The sequence below is a fragment of the Solanum pennellii genome, chromosome 2 (assembly GCF_001406875.1).
Source record: "Solanum pennellii chromosome 2, SPENNV200".
NCBI classification, from domain to species: Eukaryota; Viridiplantae; Streptophyta; class Magnoliopsida; order Solanales; family Solanaceae; genus Solanum; species Solanum pennellii.
The window spans coordinates 54,440,442-54,456,019 of record NC_028638.1 but is presented as its reverse complement, the minus strand read 5'-3'; the positions used below and the strand labels follow the sequence as shown (position 1 = coordinate 54,456,019).

At 32.7% G+C, this 15,578-nt stretch overlaps 1 protein-coding gene and 1 pseudogene across 1 annotated transcript; one reads left to right on the top strand and one right to left on the bottom strand.

Annotated features, from left to right (window-relative positions):
- Positions 1–5,677: 5,677 nt before the first annotated feature.
- On the bottom strand, positions 5,678–9,246 carry LOC107008890 (cyclic dof factor 3-like). Its single transcript, XM_015208098.2, has 2 exons — positions 8,806–9,246; positions 5,678–7,321 (listed from the first exon to the last, which is right to left on the bottom strand). The coding sequence occupies exons 1-2, from the start codon at positions 8,935–8,937 to the stop codon at positions 6,065–6,067; spliced, it is 1,389 nt and encodes a 462-aa protein (XP_015063584.1). The 5' UTR covers positions 8,938–9,246; the 3' UTR covers positions 5,678–6,064.
- A 3,178-nt stretch (positions 9,247–12,424) lies between these two features.
- Positions 12,425–15,187, top strand: LOC107010168 (annotated as a pseudogene).
- Positions 15,188–15,578: the final 391 nt, after the last annotated feature.

The following is a 15,578-nucleotide window of genomic DNA, read 5'->3' as shown; positions in this document are numbered from 1 at the left end:
ATAGACAGCAAAGGTATAATATATAATTAATATATTTGTGTAAGTTTGACCGTCTTGAGTACTCATAATTGGACTTGAAAATGGTTGGGTCGAGTGTATTGGAACTTGTCATTTGTGGATTTAGGTTGCCCAAGCCCAAGTAAATTATCCTTTACTAAATAAAGGAAAATGTTTTTGAATAGAGATATTTAACAATTGATAATTCTTAAGAGTTGCATTATGGTATTCTATTAGTTTGGTACCAATTATTTATTTATTTTTGTGTACAAAGAAAGGGGAAATGAAAATGAAGCATATTAAAAGCAAAGGCCTATAACATATTTAAAGCCCAATTAGAAAGAAAAAAAACAGATTTTTAGAGTTAGGAAAATAAAAGGAAGAATGAGTTCAATGTTGAGGGGGTGTTTCTGGTGTGGGAAAATTAGGAACAGGAACACCACCATGAGAATTGAAGTTTGGCCCAGCATCGATATAGTCCAGCTCATAAGTTTCTCTTGCCTTTTCCTGTTATGTCAAAAGCCCAAAGAAAAATACAATGCTACTCTTTTAGAGACCCAAACAATGAAACAGAAACTAAAATATAAGCTCAACATATTTGGTTTCCCTAACATAATAATGTTAAAAAATATTTTTGTAACGATGTAAATTGCTATTTCTTTCTTCATTGATGCACATTTTATTTCTTAGGATTAATATAGTATACTTTAGAAGGCAACAATATATTCTACTTAAAAACAAAAATCATTATTATTTCTTAGAAAAGCAACACCAAAACAATTGGATACCCATAATCTAGTGATTTCTCATGGAAGCAGTTCAAGGTCAAAAACTCAACAAATCAGCCTTGAAATGTGGCTATCAAATCAACAATGTATGTTATATTTTACAAGTCACATAGGTTTAATAATATCGTTACTATTAACCGGGTTCTGTTAGGAACTTTAGCAAAGTTAAAAGGACTAAAAATGCTCACTCATATTGGTTATATTTGAAGGATCAAAATGAACAGAATCTCATACATAAGTTATAAAATTTAGCCAAAAAAAAGGGAGAAAATTTATGTCAAAATTCAACATTAACTTCACCTCCAAATAGGCCTTGCAATACAAAATTTATGAGTTACAGAGACACTAAAAAACCCAAAAAAACATATGCATTTTTTTATCTCTTTACCTAAGTAATACATATCTAGATTGTTACTAGAAATATAACTTTATAAATTTAACATAATAAATGATCAATTAATTAGATACATAATACTAATTCACCAAATTAATAAAATTTCAGGAGCAAAGTGCAGATTTGAGTTACTTAAACGTGAAGCATGAGTATTACAAAGATGAAAAATAAAAATAGTCAATCTTTGAGGGACTAAAGATGCAAGTTTAAATTAGAAGATAAAGAAACCGACCTGGTGTAAAACTCCACGAGTGTCTCCATGTGAAAAAGAACCCATCATTTTTCTGCCAGTTCCTACACCTACACATACACAATTCATAAATCAAAACAATTCATGAGTAATTAAAATGAAAAGAGCCCAATAATAAAGAGAGAGAAAACACTACAGTTACCATGAGAAACAGAGAAGAAAAGCATGACAAAAACAGCAACGATGAAAATGGAACGCCCCATTGATAGATAAAATTTCTAATTTAGCTTGAAAATATGTTTCTAATCCTTTTGGGGTATTTAAAAGAGTGAAGAAGGGTTTTTTTTTAAAAAAATTTGGTGGGCAGCTGGCGTAAATTAGAGAACCTAGAAAACTACGAAATCACTATATATTCACTTTGGAGACGTTCAGATCCGATATTGACGTGTATAAACATAATTAATATTTTAGTTCTACATTTTGTTAAAAGATATGGTATTTTTGATAATTATGTTTATGTTTTGATATAAATAAAAATCAAAGTCAAGTGGAGTATAATTTGGCGATATTTATGTCGCGGAAATAAATAGAAATATTTTCATTGAATGAGTAACAGAAAAAGAAATTAATTATCAATTCATTTAATAGGAATTTGTGCAAAAACTTCAATTATGGTTATTCAAGGGTAATTACATTAAGCAAATACATGTATATTATTTTACTTTATTAAACCGCATAATAATATATTTTATATTAATTTAGTGTAAACACCGTGTGCAAATAAATTTTCTCCTTACTTAATATCAATTACTTTTTTTTAGTGATGAAGGGGGATTATTTCTTTCGGAATCACGTTTATTACTCCTTTTACTAAGCCTTTAATTTCTAGATTTTGATAAGTGGATTTTACTAACTTTTGTTTTTATTATATGGTGTGACATTATTTGACTTTTTAACTTATTTTAAGGGGGTCACTATTAATAGCATATTTGTATTTTTGATGCATGCATATTAAAATAGTACTTCCTTGAACATGCAACATAAAGTTTATGAGATATTGTATCTATTCGATCAAGATTGTTCAAAATTATTTTTATTTTATTTTAAAAAAGTCAACACTTCAAAAAGTCATCATAGATTTTGGTGGATCAAAACAAAAAAATATACTAACTAATAAAGCGATGGGGCACAATATTGACTTGTCTAAGAATATATATATATATATATCAAAGATTGTTTAATGTGATTAAATTTTTTAATTGCAAAGTCTAAACTCATGAAGACCCTAGTAATTGATTATCACATGCAATGAAACATTAAAAATCTTTAATTGTATTGTAGAGGCCAGAGGGTGAAGAGGAGCTATTGTCAGATCGCTTGTGTACGTGCACATGAATGTTCATATATCGCAATGAGGCAGGCCGAAGTTAACTACTTCCGTCTAATAATATTCCCTCTTTTTTAAAAAGGATGTTTTAGTTTGACTTGAAACGAAATTTTTAAAAAAAAACCTTTTAATTTTATGGTTCTAATTAAAGTTATGTCAAATGTAACGAAATGTCCTTTAATCTTGTGGTTTTAAACATGCCATGTGGAAAGTTAAAATTAAAGTGTTGACAAAGATGAAGATAGGTCATTCTTTTTTAAACAAACTAAAAAGAAAATAGGGACATTCTTTTTAAAACGAAGATAATACTTATTTAATTTAGAAAATCAAGAAATAATTTATTTTTTATATTTATTTTATCTTTGCTATTAAATATATGTATCATCTAAGCAAGGGCGGACCCACACTATATGAAGGGGATACACGTGCACTCGCTAACTTCCGAAAAAATTATATGTATGTATATTTATTTTGAAAAACTGGTAGAAACACTACAACAAAAACAATTTTTAGCGGCATTAAATATTGACATTAATAAAGAGTGCTAAAGTCTTTACCGGCATTAGTTAAATGTCATTAAAACCAATGTTGCTAAAGGCTTTGGGGACATATACAAAGTGACAATTGCCGCTAAAAATATATATTTAGCGGCAATTAAAAATTAAATACCGCTAATGATTATTTTTGTTGCAATGAAATTAGGATATAACTAACAGTGCTCTCATAAAAAACATAGAAAGTTCCCTTGTTCAATTGGTAGAAGCAAGATATTTCACCCTCTAGATCAAGGTTTGAATCCTACTAAAGCTTGTTTTTATTTATATTTGAGCTATGTTTATATTGGTGCACCTTAGGTCTTCAAACTCTGGGTTCGCCTCTGCATCTAAGATATTTTTTAAAGCATTAAATTTAATAAAGTCAAAAAAATAATATAGTAATATCATCTCTATAATTTATTAATATTTCTAATAATATGTGTTAAATGAATAATAAACGACTCTAGTTAGAGATTTAGAAAATAGTTTCTCCGATTCAAATGGATTATTTTGGGACAAAAAAGAAAATAGTATGACTCAAAGTAAGCATGGCTTGAATATCGAAAGTTGGGAAGTAGTTCCCACATCACGTGTCACCATTTAGTGTTTCCTGCTAGTGGCTACTTAATTAAAAGCTTTTGCTTTTGAATTTTTATCTTTTGTTGTCTTGGATGGGGACATCTCCATGCTTTAACTTTACCTTCAACAAACAAATGCACTTTAACTAGGCTGTAAGGCAGCAACATGAGTAGCTTCTTCTTTTTATTTATTTACACCTCTAATTAAACTCTTCCTCTGGCTAGTATAGTTCCCTTAGTTCAAGAATCACTTGGAAAGTAGTGCAAGCATTGAACTATTTTTAATGAAAGTTGACTTTTCATTTTCAATCCCAATAACTTTGCCATACTCCATCGCCTTTCATAAACTTTAATGAAGCATATAACTTGCAACTATAGACAACTTGAACTTTCCAGGCAAACTCAGTTTGCTGAACAAAACAGAAACACTATAGTTTCGACTACACCAAAATTAAAATTTTAAACTGATAACAAAATTTGTTAATTATGAGATTCTCTTAAATCAAACAAGATCCCATTTAATTTCTGTGAATGGTATTATAGTCAAGGAAAGTATAACTAGTCATAGACACTGCATTGTGCATCAGACACGCACTTCAAACAGCTCAATACAACAACAACATAGAGTGTATGCCGACCTTACTGCTATTTTGAAAGGTAGAGAGGTTTTAGGAAAAGCAGATTGCAGAAGAAATAACTGATAAAAACATTCAATCAGTGTCTGTCTTGATGTAATTTTGTTTGTTTTGTGCATACAGTAAATGAAATTGATCACACTAATCCAATATTTCATTTCGTGTAAGGCTCACAAAAAGGGCACTCTCTATTAGGAGCTTTCCATTCCCCGGGCTCGATTCAAACCCTCCACGCTCTGACTAAGGTTGGAGGGACAGTACTGCACCTGTATGAGCAAATAATCTCTCATTCACCATTGTAAAAGTAAGTAAAAATACTTGAGCAATGAGCATTAGGTTGGAAGAATTTATGCAATAAAACATTTCTAACCCTCCAGAAGAAATCTATTTTTTTTTATGACAAGCGCTACCATTTGGGTGCGCACAGGGTAAAACCCTCACTTCTATGCAATAGCTCGCAAACAACATAGGAGAGGTAACCTCCAGAAGAAATCTTAATGACAAGGAAATTGACACTTGACTGGTTTACACAGTTCATCAATGTGTTAACCACATTCAAGGAATCAAATAGCTGCGAAGATCAAGTGGTATGGAAAGGGAAATCATCCGGCAACTTCTCTGTGTGAAGTCATTGTAATTATGACTCAGCCTGATATTGGTCCCTGCAGGAAGCTGATATGGAATCCCAAAGCAACTGTAAAAGTAATGTCAAAGTGCTTTCAATAGTTTGTTATCAAGGAAGCTTTGTATAACTCAAGAGAATCTACAAACGATAGGTTTTCAACTAGTCAACAAATGATTTTTGTGCATAAAACAATAGTAATCTATTGCAGAAGCCACATGATAAGTTCCACACTAAACCACTCCATTCCCTGAAAATGAATGTTGTCAAGTTCTTCACAAAATACTAGAATATCTCAAACTTTGACCATTACTTTTTCCCCTCTCAATGCAGTTCCATTTATAGTTGCATATACAACTACTAGAAGTTGGACAATAGCCCCCATTCAGTTTCTGGAAAGGAACAAGATAATCATTTAAACTGAAAATAATTTTAAAGTTCTCCAAAAAAGAGAGAAGAAAAGAAGGCCAACAGGAAGAAAGGGAAGTTTAGTTATGCATGGTGAAGCTCCATTCATAGTGGTGCATTATAATAGAACTTGAAGCCGACAAAAAGGTAAATAAGGAACTCTTTCATTTCACCTCCAACTTATTTTACCACGCGATTTTCACACTGTGACTCTAGTATGTGTCTCGCTTTCTCGAATACAAATACACACATCAACGAAGAAACTTAATACCCAGAAAAATCACTAGAAAACAGAACTCACTAAACTCACTCACACAAAAAGGAGGGAACTAACAGCAAGATTGATCTATTCTAATTCTGTAAAAAACTTAACATTGAGTCTACATCTAGACTTTCTCTGGACTACACTATGAATAACTGGTCTAACGGAAATGCCAGTGGAAGACTATTGTGAAGCATATTCAGCTGAATAACTCCTGTCTTGCCACCACCATTTTGTAACATTTACAAAGCTTATCAACACACCTGCTTATGAGCTCTCATTGAAATTTAACGACCTGGACATTGCTGCTGGATTTACTTGTAATAAGGTAGAGTTTTCTGAAACACAACTCCTCTCATCATTCTTTGGCAGAAAGTCATTGGGAAGACCTCCACCAACTGAATCAACAACCTCATGTTTAATTCCTAATGTTGCCCAGATAGGACTCTTTGCAGCTTCTCCTGGATCATCAATTCGCAATGTTTTAGGAAACCATAGACGCTTCCCAGGATCACTTTCTTTTCGTTGCTCTTCCTCAGTGCCTGTCGATTTCAGCACATTCTCATCCCTTGAATGTTTCCTCGAAGTTGGAGAATTAGGACCAGGAGTTAGAGGCATTTGGTTGTGGGAAGCAGTGGGTGGGGACATCCAAGGGACATTCCAAGAACCTGGTATTGTACAACCCCAATAAGTGGTTGCAGGGAAGAACGACATAGGAATGCCGGGAAGGGAGTAACCAGGTGGAGGTACTGCATTTCTACAGTGCACAGAACTCCATATATATGGCCAAGGAGCTCCAGTAAAGCAAGGTAAATGAGTTGGAAAGCTGTTGTAGTTCTTCCTTGGAGTGTTAGGTAATCCATTATCATTATCCTTTGAACTTATAGCAGTAACTGAAGATCCTTCGGAATGATCATCTCCATTATCTCCAGCTTGAATTCGAAGCTCTTTATATTTTTGAAACCCATTCCCAGAACAATTTTGCATACCTTTATCAGCAACGTTCAAAACTGAAACCATCGACTCAGATACGGGTTTGTCAGTATCAAATGACAGAATTGTTCCATTGAGCGTGAGGGGAGGTTGCTGGGTTTCAGTAGGAAAATTTGTTCTTACATTTGATACTGCTTCAGAGACGGATATGTGACTGTAATGCAAAACCGAGTTCTTGTGTTTCCGACGACCAGCACCTACAGGCACATTCCTCATAGTCCCACCAGCTGTCCAATATCTCTGACAATTCTTGCAGAAGTGTCTAGGCTGGCTGGCGTTGTAATTGTTGAAGTAACAGAATTTTGTTTCCATGCTATTACAGCGAGGGCATGGAAGAGTCTTGTCTGGTTTTTTCAGGTTTCTCTCGTGTGAGTTGCTTGTTTCACCGTGTTCCTCTTCACTTTTTGACGTTTTGGCTGTAGAAGATTCATAATAATTTATAATATCACATCTCTGCTGAATTGGATTCTGATCCTGTGAATCCTCAGTAGTCAAATGTTCATTGTCATCAATACAATCATCACATAGACCCTGTATGTAGAGAGAAAAATCAAGTTAGATTCTTAAATTTATTCAAGTAACAGATAATATATGGGAGTTGCAGAGTCAAGCAGTGTTTAACAAGATTTCACTAGATCCTGATATCTACACTGACTGCTGAGCTTCCCTGTCACTGAAGCATGTGCCTAGTTCATAGACAGAATGTTGAGGTCAAAGATAAGAAGGAAGTCATAAAAGTCTAATACACCCTTCGATACAATTTGTTTGATTGGTTTTGACTTGACATGGAATTCAAGAAAGTAAAAACAACTTTAAATTTTGTGCTCTGAAGCTAAAGATATGTAGAACGTACCAAAATATTATTTAATCTTATGGTCTTAAAATGAGTAAAGTTAGAATTAATGAGTAACCAACCAGAGCAAGAGACATTGTTCTTTAAACGGACTATAACGGGAAATTAGTACAAACAAATTGAACAAGGGAGCATCATTTAGAAGTTACTGAAGGAAGACAGAGGATTTGAATACCTGACAACTTAAGTATCTTTTGGAGTGTACATCATATCATAGCAAGAACGCTGAATGGAGTAGTTAAGAAAGATTTGAACATTCATCTTACATAAAAAGCAATATCTTTTGCATAATATCATATTTTATATGAATTACAGAGATTAACAAAACACATCAATAGTTTGTATCCTTTAATTCTTTCACGTCTCACAATAATTGACAAGTTCAAAAGTAGATAAATTTGATGTATAAAATCTCAAGTAAGCGATAAACAAAGCAAAGCTGTTGCTTGAGCTATGCAGCCATCGCTTGTCACATACAGGCTAAAGAAAACTAGTTTAAGCATAAGGAAAATTCTTCTTATGTGCAAAGCATAATTTATCCAAAGCTGGAAAGAGGAGGAGACCTGTGGTAAGCCAATGTCCGTGTAGAAATAGTCAAGATACAATATAGAAAAAACCCCTTGATACACAGGATTCATACTGCCAATCCTAGCTAGATTGAGATTGAGTCATAATTGGATGGAAGCACAAGTAATTACAACTCTATTAATTTCAAGAAACGGTAACTTCAGTAATTTACACTGACAAGGGAACCCACAGCCGCTATTCTTTTTGATTGTGCACAGGATAAGCCTGTTGTGCAACTAGAGAAGTCCTGTGCAATGAGCTCGACCAAGAAGGCGGTAAATTCAGTGTATAGTTTTTTCACTACAAAATAGCTAACAATCTAAGAAGATTGAACAACAAAAGAAAAACTCAAGTGTTCAGACAAAGAAAAAAACACCAAAATAGAAAATTTCAGTAAGCATAACCTAATAGCCAAAAGAGGTAAAAATTCTAACCAAAGAAGGAAAAAAAATAACCAATACGGATCTAACAAAAAAGAAGAATCCAAAACCCTAACAATATGGTCCAAAGGGAAAGTCAACAACCAGTCTCCAGATGACTTCAAAACCATAATAAAGTCATTACATACAAGAAGAAGCATTTATTATTATCATACCTTGAGCTCTTGCTCGACTTCTCCAGCTGAGAAACTATTATCCTCCGGCGCCGGAGCCGGAAAATCGGGTAACTGAATAGTCCAACCAAAGAGCTTAATTGCAGGATCCTTTATAGCAATTGCTTCAGACATTGGCAAGTCCCAAAGATAAAAAGTATAGCAGAGAACAGAAAGAAAGAAAGAGGAACAGATAATATGAGATGAATTTTTGGGATTATTGACACACTTTAATTCATTCAGCAGAGGCAGAGAAAGAGATCTGACACCCACTAACACTTTCTTTGTTATGGGACTTTGGGTCTGGTTTTAGGCTTGGTTGGTTTACCAAAACAGGTGTTTTATCATATTCTCCTCTAAAATATTTTTAAGATTTAAATTCATCCTGCTTAGATTAAAATGAAATGTACAACGAACTTTTGATATATAAAGAGGCTATAAATTTTTTTCTCAAACGAAACGAAGTGTAATCAAAATAAAAAAAAGGTTGTTATGCCAGGTGAGCAATCGTTAATTTAGAGCCATAAGTTGTATGTGGCTATAGATCTTCACTTTCTTGTCTTTCTCTTTCTTGATTCTCTAAAAAATAATAGTAACACTTTTTAATCCGACTCAGCACGACCTTTTTCTTTTTCCTTTTTTTCCCTTCACTAGTAGCCGCCCACCCCTTTCAAAAAGATCCGCCTTTTCCCCTTTTTCGGACTTCTTCCGTTTCCACGTGTATTCTTTTCCATTACTCTATTCCTTTTTCTTAAGTTGTTATTTATATTTTAAAATAGGAAGAAAAAAAATTAATCAGAATTTGACTTAGTCTTTATTTATTTGCACTTAATAGAGATTTAAATTTTAATTATTTAGATTCAGCCTATTGAATACATTTAGTTTAGATTCACCTATTAAGTTTATTTATTTTATTTTTTAAAAATTTCTTAATTGATTGAAAGATATCTGAATGAATCAGATCTATAAGAGACTCTTAATAACATTCATACTCATTTGATAAGTTATCAAATAATAAAACATAACATATCTCATACGATGTTAATATTTTTTATCCTTTTAATTTAAAAAATAATTTATTTTAAAATAAAAAAATATTATAAATTTCTGTCCATTTAAAATAATTATCAATTTGAACAATGGAGAGAAATCAATTATCTTTTTCAAACTTTCTTCATTAATTATTTTAGAGTAAGGGGCACATATTATTTTGTGTTTAATTATTTGTTTATTTTTAAATTAATACATATATTTTAAAAATTAATGATTGATATAGTGAGTTGTCATATTATTCCTATTATTATAAAGTGAACAATTTAAAAACTTAAAAGATTTTCAAGGAAGATTTTTTTTTTCAAAATTAACTAATTAAGGATATGAAAGGTAAAAAAAAATTATCCTTTCTTAATCTGTGAAAATAGTCAAGTAAAAATAAAAACTTGAATAAATAATTAGAAACTAAGAGAGTATATAATAAAGATTACAAAATTAACAAGTAATATATTGGTCAAATATTCCTCATTATTGAATTTCTCTTAAAGATTATGTCAAACTTTAATATGACAACTAAAAAAAATGGATAAAGTAATTAAAATCTCACTATATTTTAACACTCTATTAATTGTTATGTATTATTTCATAATTTGTAGTATTATGTTATTATATTATTTTAATAAATATAATAGTTATTTAAATTTTATATATCGGGTAAAATAAAAAATCTATTAGGTAAATTTAATTTATTTTATAGTTAGAAATAATTTAGTTCAAAAATATAATTTATTTCGATTTACTCATTTACGATTGTTTATAGCCATGGAGATATCGTTAAATATTTGAAAATTTGTGGATGAGTATGAAAATTGACCCAAACGGATATGATGGACGCTACAAAACGTGCTTTTACGGCCAACTTTAAATTTTAAAAAAACTTTACTTCAATCATACTATCCCTTCTCCTGCGTGGGACCATAGTCGAGAAAATCTAGAATATAAATAATAATTAATTTAATGTTGATGATAAGATAGAGTTGAGAAGGTTATTGCATTATTACATAAAAACAATACCAAATTTTGTATAAAAATTCCTTAACCTCTTTTAATTATAAAAACTATCTCCAAGCTGATCTCTTGTGTAACATGAAGAATCATAATAGCACTCGTGCTTTTCTTATCCTTTTTTTTTTTTGCATGATTACATCAAAATAGTATTCTATTAAATACTCAAAAGAAAATTAGCACACATATATAATAAAATAACGTATCTTGAGATTGTAGATCATATTGTACCTAATACTAATACATATGCAAATGTAATTCATATCAAACATGTACATTAATCGGGATTCATTCCACGTACTTGCATTTAATCCATATATTTTAATTAATCCATATGATGTATAGATAACCCACACAATATGATGTTTCCTAAATAAATAATATTCCCTCTATTTCAAGTGAATTGAATTGTTGAGATATTTTTCATTTTTCAAATTAATTTAATTGTTCAATTTTCAAAATTATTTTTAAAATATTCTTCCAATTTTATTTTTCATTAGTTAGCATTGAAATTAGTTATTAATTAATGTTAAATTATTTTAATTATAAATTTGTTAATAATTAATAAGGACAAAAATAAAAATAATACCAAATTTACATTTTAATCTTCTTTTCTTAAATATGTGAAACAATTCAGCAATTTAATTAATTTGAAATGAAAGGGTATAGCTAGAAGGGATGATTTGATTCTAGCAATTGGACATACATAATCCATAATTTCTAACAATTACACATTATATATAATGTGTATGTGATTCATTATTTCATAATCTTATTTATTAGATTTATTCAGAAAAAAAAAGTAAAAATAAGTTACTCTTCCGAAAGTTAGTATTCTTAAGTTATATAACCATGTGATTTTAGTCTAGAAAGTAGAAAGAGAGCATTACTCTTCCACTCTTAAGTCGTAAGTCGTAACTACTTTGCATAACATTAGAGTACAAATCTCTTAAACCTTTTATTTTAGAGAATCCTAAAGTAGTTGTGACACTTAAATACTCTTTTTTCTATAATAATAAATAAATAATCAGAGCAGAGAAATTATAATAGTTACACAGCAAATCCGATATTGAAGATTTTAAGAACTTGATCCAAAGTCGTTCATTCAGAAAATTCACGCTAGACAGGTACTTTTTTTTTATGTTCGATTTTAATCAAGAAAGTGAAATTTGACCTTATATATACGAGAATAATTTAGCATGTCTGATTTCAAATTTTTGTGCATATATAATTTTCATCAGGTTGGAGTATCGGAATTAATCATTGGTAAGTAAGTGTTGAAAGACCACAAGAGCCAAGGCTACTTACTGATGATTCATCTTGCAACCTGTTAATAAGATGAGTATCATGAATTGTGTTTAAACAAATGAAGACTTCCAATGCTTAGTCGAACTTGCATATAAGCTTATCTCCTGATGATTTTAGTCTTACGAATTGAATTTTATGCGCGCTGAGCCTTTTGATTGATAAGAGACATGTTTCATTAATGCCAAAGAAAATGACTCATTTAATTAAAAGTCTTACTCATGTATGTGTTGACTAGGGATCGGACCAGAGAGTCTTAATGGATCTCGATGATTTGGAAAACGTACCGATTGAACAAGTTTGTGAGAATTTGAGATGTAAAGAGGACGAAGGTCTTACTTATACTGATTGTCCATTTATGGACACAACAAGCTGGAGGAGAAGACGGAGAGTAAATTCTTTAATTTTTTGAGATATTCATGGAACCCTCTCTCACAGACTATGGTAGCTGCTGCTATCATGGCAATTGTGAGGAAGGTCTCCAGATTGGTACCTTTTTTTTGGGTATCCTTACATTTCCAATTGTAAATAACTTATCATACACTTTTGTTGCGGTTAATCTAACTAGCGATATAGCATCTCGGGTCCAATATTTAGAAAAGTGGTGCAGAGTTCTTCAACATGGACAATGGTGTGAAGTAGACAGTTCTAACATTGTCCCAGGGGATATGATCTATATAAAAATGCCTGCAGATGTTCGTATCCTCAAGTACTGTACTACTGATGATCCAGTCGTGAAAATTGACCAGTCTGATCTGACAGGTGAATCCCTTCCCGTAACAAAATCACGTCGTGGAGATTGTGCTTACTCTGGTTCAACCTGTCAAAAAGGAGAAATTGTAACAGTGGTTATCGCTACTGGAGTTCGTACCATATATAGGAATGCTGCAGCTGCCCACCTTGTTAAAAGTTCCAACCAAGTGCAATGTTTTCAACGTGTTTCCAAAGGTATTGCAAACTTCTGCATCCATTTTGTTGCTGTGGTAATGATGGTGGAGTTCACTGTCATGTACTGTATCCAACACCGTGCATACCGTTCTGGCATGCCAGTCACTCTTTTACTCATAATGAGACATACTGTTACTACTACCCATTATGTTACAAAAAGGATGACAACTATAATTGATATGGCTTGTATGCACGTGCTTTGTAGTGACATAACGGGGACCCTAACACTTGGCAAGCTTGATGTTCAAAAAGACCTTATTGAGGTTTTCGCCAACGACATCAATAAAGATACTGTTGCTCTGATGGCAGCTCGAGCCTGTAATTCAAAGGAATGTGCTAGACGGGATGGAATAAGATTATTCCTTCCTTGCTGTCCAACTGAAAAACAAACATCACATACTTATTCAGATGGCAAAGGAAAATGGCACAGGGTCTGCATGAACCAGAACATATCCTAAATCATTATGCTCATAACAAGTCAGATATCGAACATAGAGTTCACTCTGTGATTAACATGTTTGCTGACAAGGGTTTGAAGTCAATGGCAGTCGCATACCAGGAGTTTCTGTCAGATATAGAACATAGAGTACATTCTGCGATGGACATATTTGCGGAGAAGGTTTTGCAATCAATTGCTGAGCAGGCCAACCAGGAAGTTCCGTCAGATACAGAACAATCAGTTCACTCTGTGATTGATATGTTTGCTGACAAGGTCTTGCACTCAATCACTGTAGCATACCAGGAAGTTCCGCACGGAGCAAAGGAGAAATCTGGGAGTCCATGGCAATTCATCGGTGTTCTGCCTTTTGTTGATCCGCCAAGAGAGGATTGTGCAAGCTCAATCAGGGAATTGTTGAACCACGGAGTGAATGTTAAAATGATTACAAGGGATCAACTGGTAATTGGAAAAGAAATTGGGCGTCGCCTAGGAATGGGAACAAATATGTATCCTTCATCTGCTCTATTGGGACATAATTAGCGAATCGTTTGCTCCTGATAATGATGTATCAATTGATGAAATCATAGAGAAGGCTGATGGATTTGTTAGCTGTGCCCTTTCTGAGCACAAATATGAGATAATAAAGCACTTGCAATCTCGGAGACATACATGTGGAATGATTGTGGTGGTGGTGTCGACGATATTCCTGCTTTAAAAAAGGCTGATATTCGGATAGCTCATTATGGAGCCACTGAAGCGGCTCTAAATGCTGCTGACATTGTCCTTCTGGGACCTGCTCTGAAATACTTTTGTGAAGCTGTTTTGACCTGTCGATCAATCACTGTAAGGATGAAAAGTTGCATGGTACATGCTGTTTCAATTGCAATCCATAACGTGCTTAGTTTTATGCTTTTGGCTCTGGTCTGGAAGTTCGATTTTCCACCCTTGAAGATGCTCTTTATTGCGATGCCCAATTGCTTTATCAATGTGATAGCATCAGAGAACAGGGTCAGATCATCTCTTCTGCCTGTTAATTGGAGCCTGTCCGAGATTTTGACTACTGGAATTATCCTTGGTAGCTATTTGGCAATGTCGACAGTCATATTCTTCTGGGCAGTATATGAAACAAACTTCTTTTCACTCGACATGACATATATGAAGTTTGGATTAGCAGTTCTCCTTCAAGTTAGCAGCAGCAATTCTGCGTTAATATTCGTCATGAGGACTGGGAGTTTGTTGCCTGGTTGTGATATTCTCCTATCTATTTGCGTGTTTTATCAATTTATTTCCACCATGCTTGTTGTGTTTGGAGATCAGATCATTGGCTGGAGTTGTGCAGGAAAAATCTGGCTATACAACATAGTATTCTACGTTCCTCTTTATTGCATTAAGTTCTTCAATCAGCGCTCGACCAAAGGATTTTTGAAAAGTACATTGTGATTGCTGGTAAATTTAATTCATAGAATAAGCTGGTTTTTTTAGATCAAGTTTGTTTGTTGCATTACTTTGTTTTCTGCCTGCAAGTATTTTTTTTTCTTTTTGTCATGACCAGTTATAATGGTAAACATCCAAACTAGAATCTATTTTGGGATTTACATGGTTCATGTTATTATGAAAATACCAATGATGATGTTGCAATATATTTTTCTGTTGAATTTAACTGTGTATTTATTCCAAGGGTATTTGTTACTCATAGAAAGGAAGAACGGTCTCAATTTCTGAACTGCAGTAGGTTTCTTGTAAGATCAAATAATACTAACATATGGTGACTACTTTATTGGGTCATTACATAACTTTTTGCTTTCAATTCCAACATGTTGCTATTCATAAAGTGGATAAATATCTAAGGATGGACTATTGAGCGCCACTAAAATCATTGCCAAATTTTGATGGTCTGACTTTTAGTCTAATACTAACTCGTACAACAACCCAATTTGCCATGGATTTTAGTTTGAAAATTTTACCTCCCATTTCGTCGTGCGTATAGACCAACTAGCCTCTAATTTCAACTTTAAATTCCTTGTTT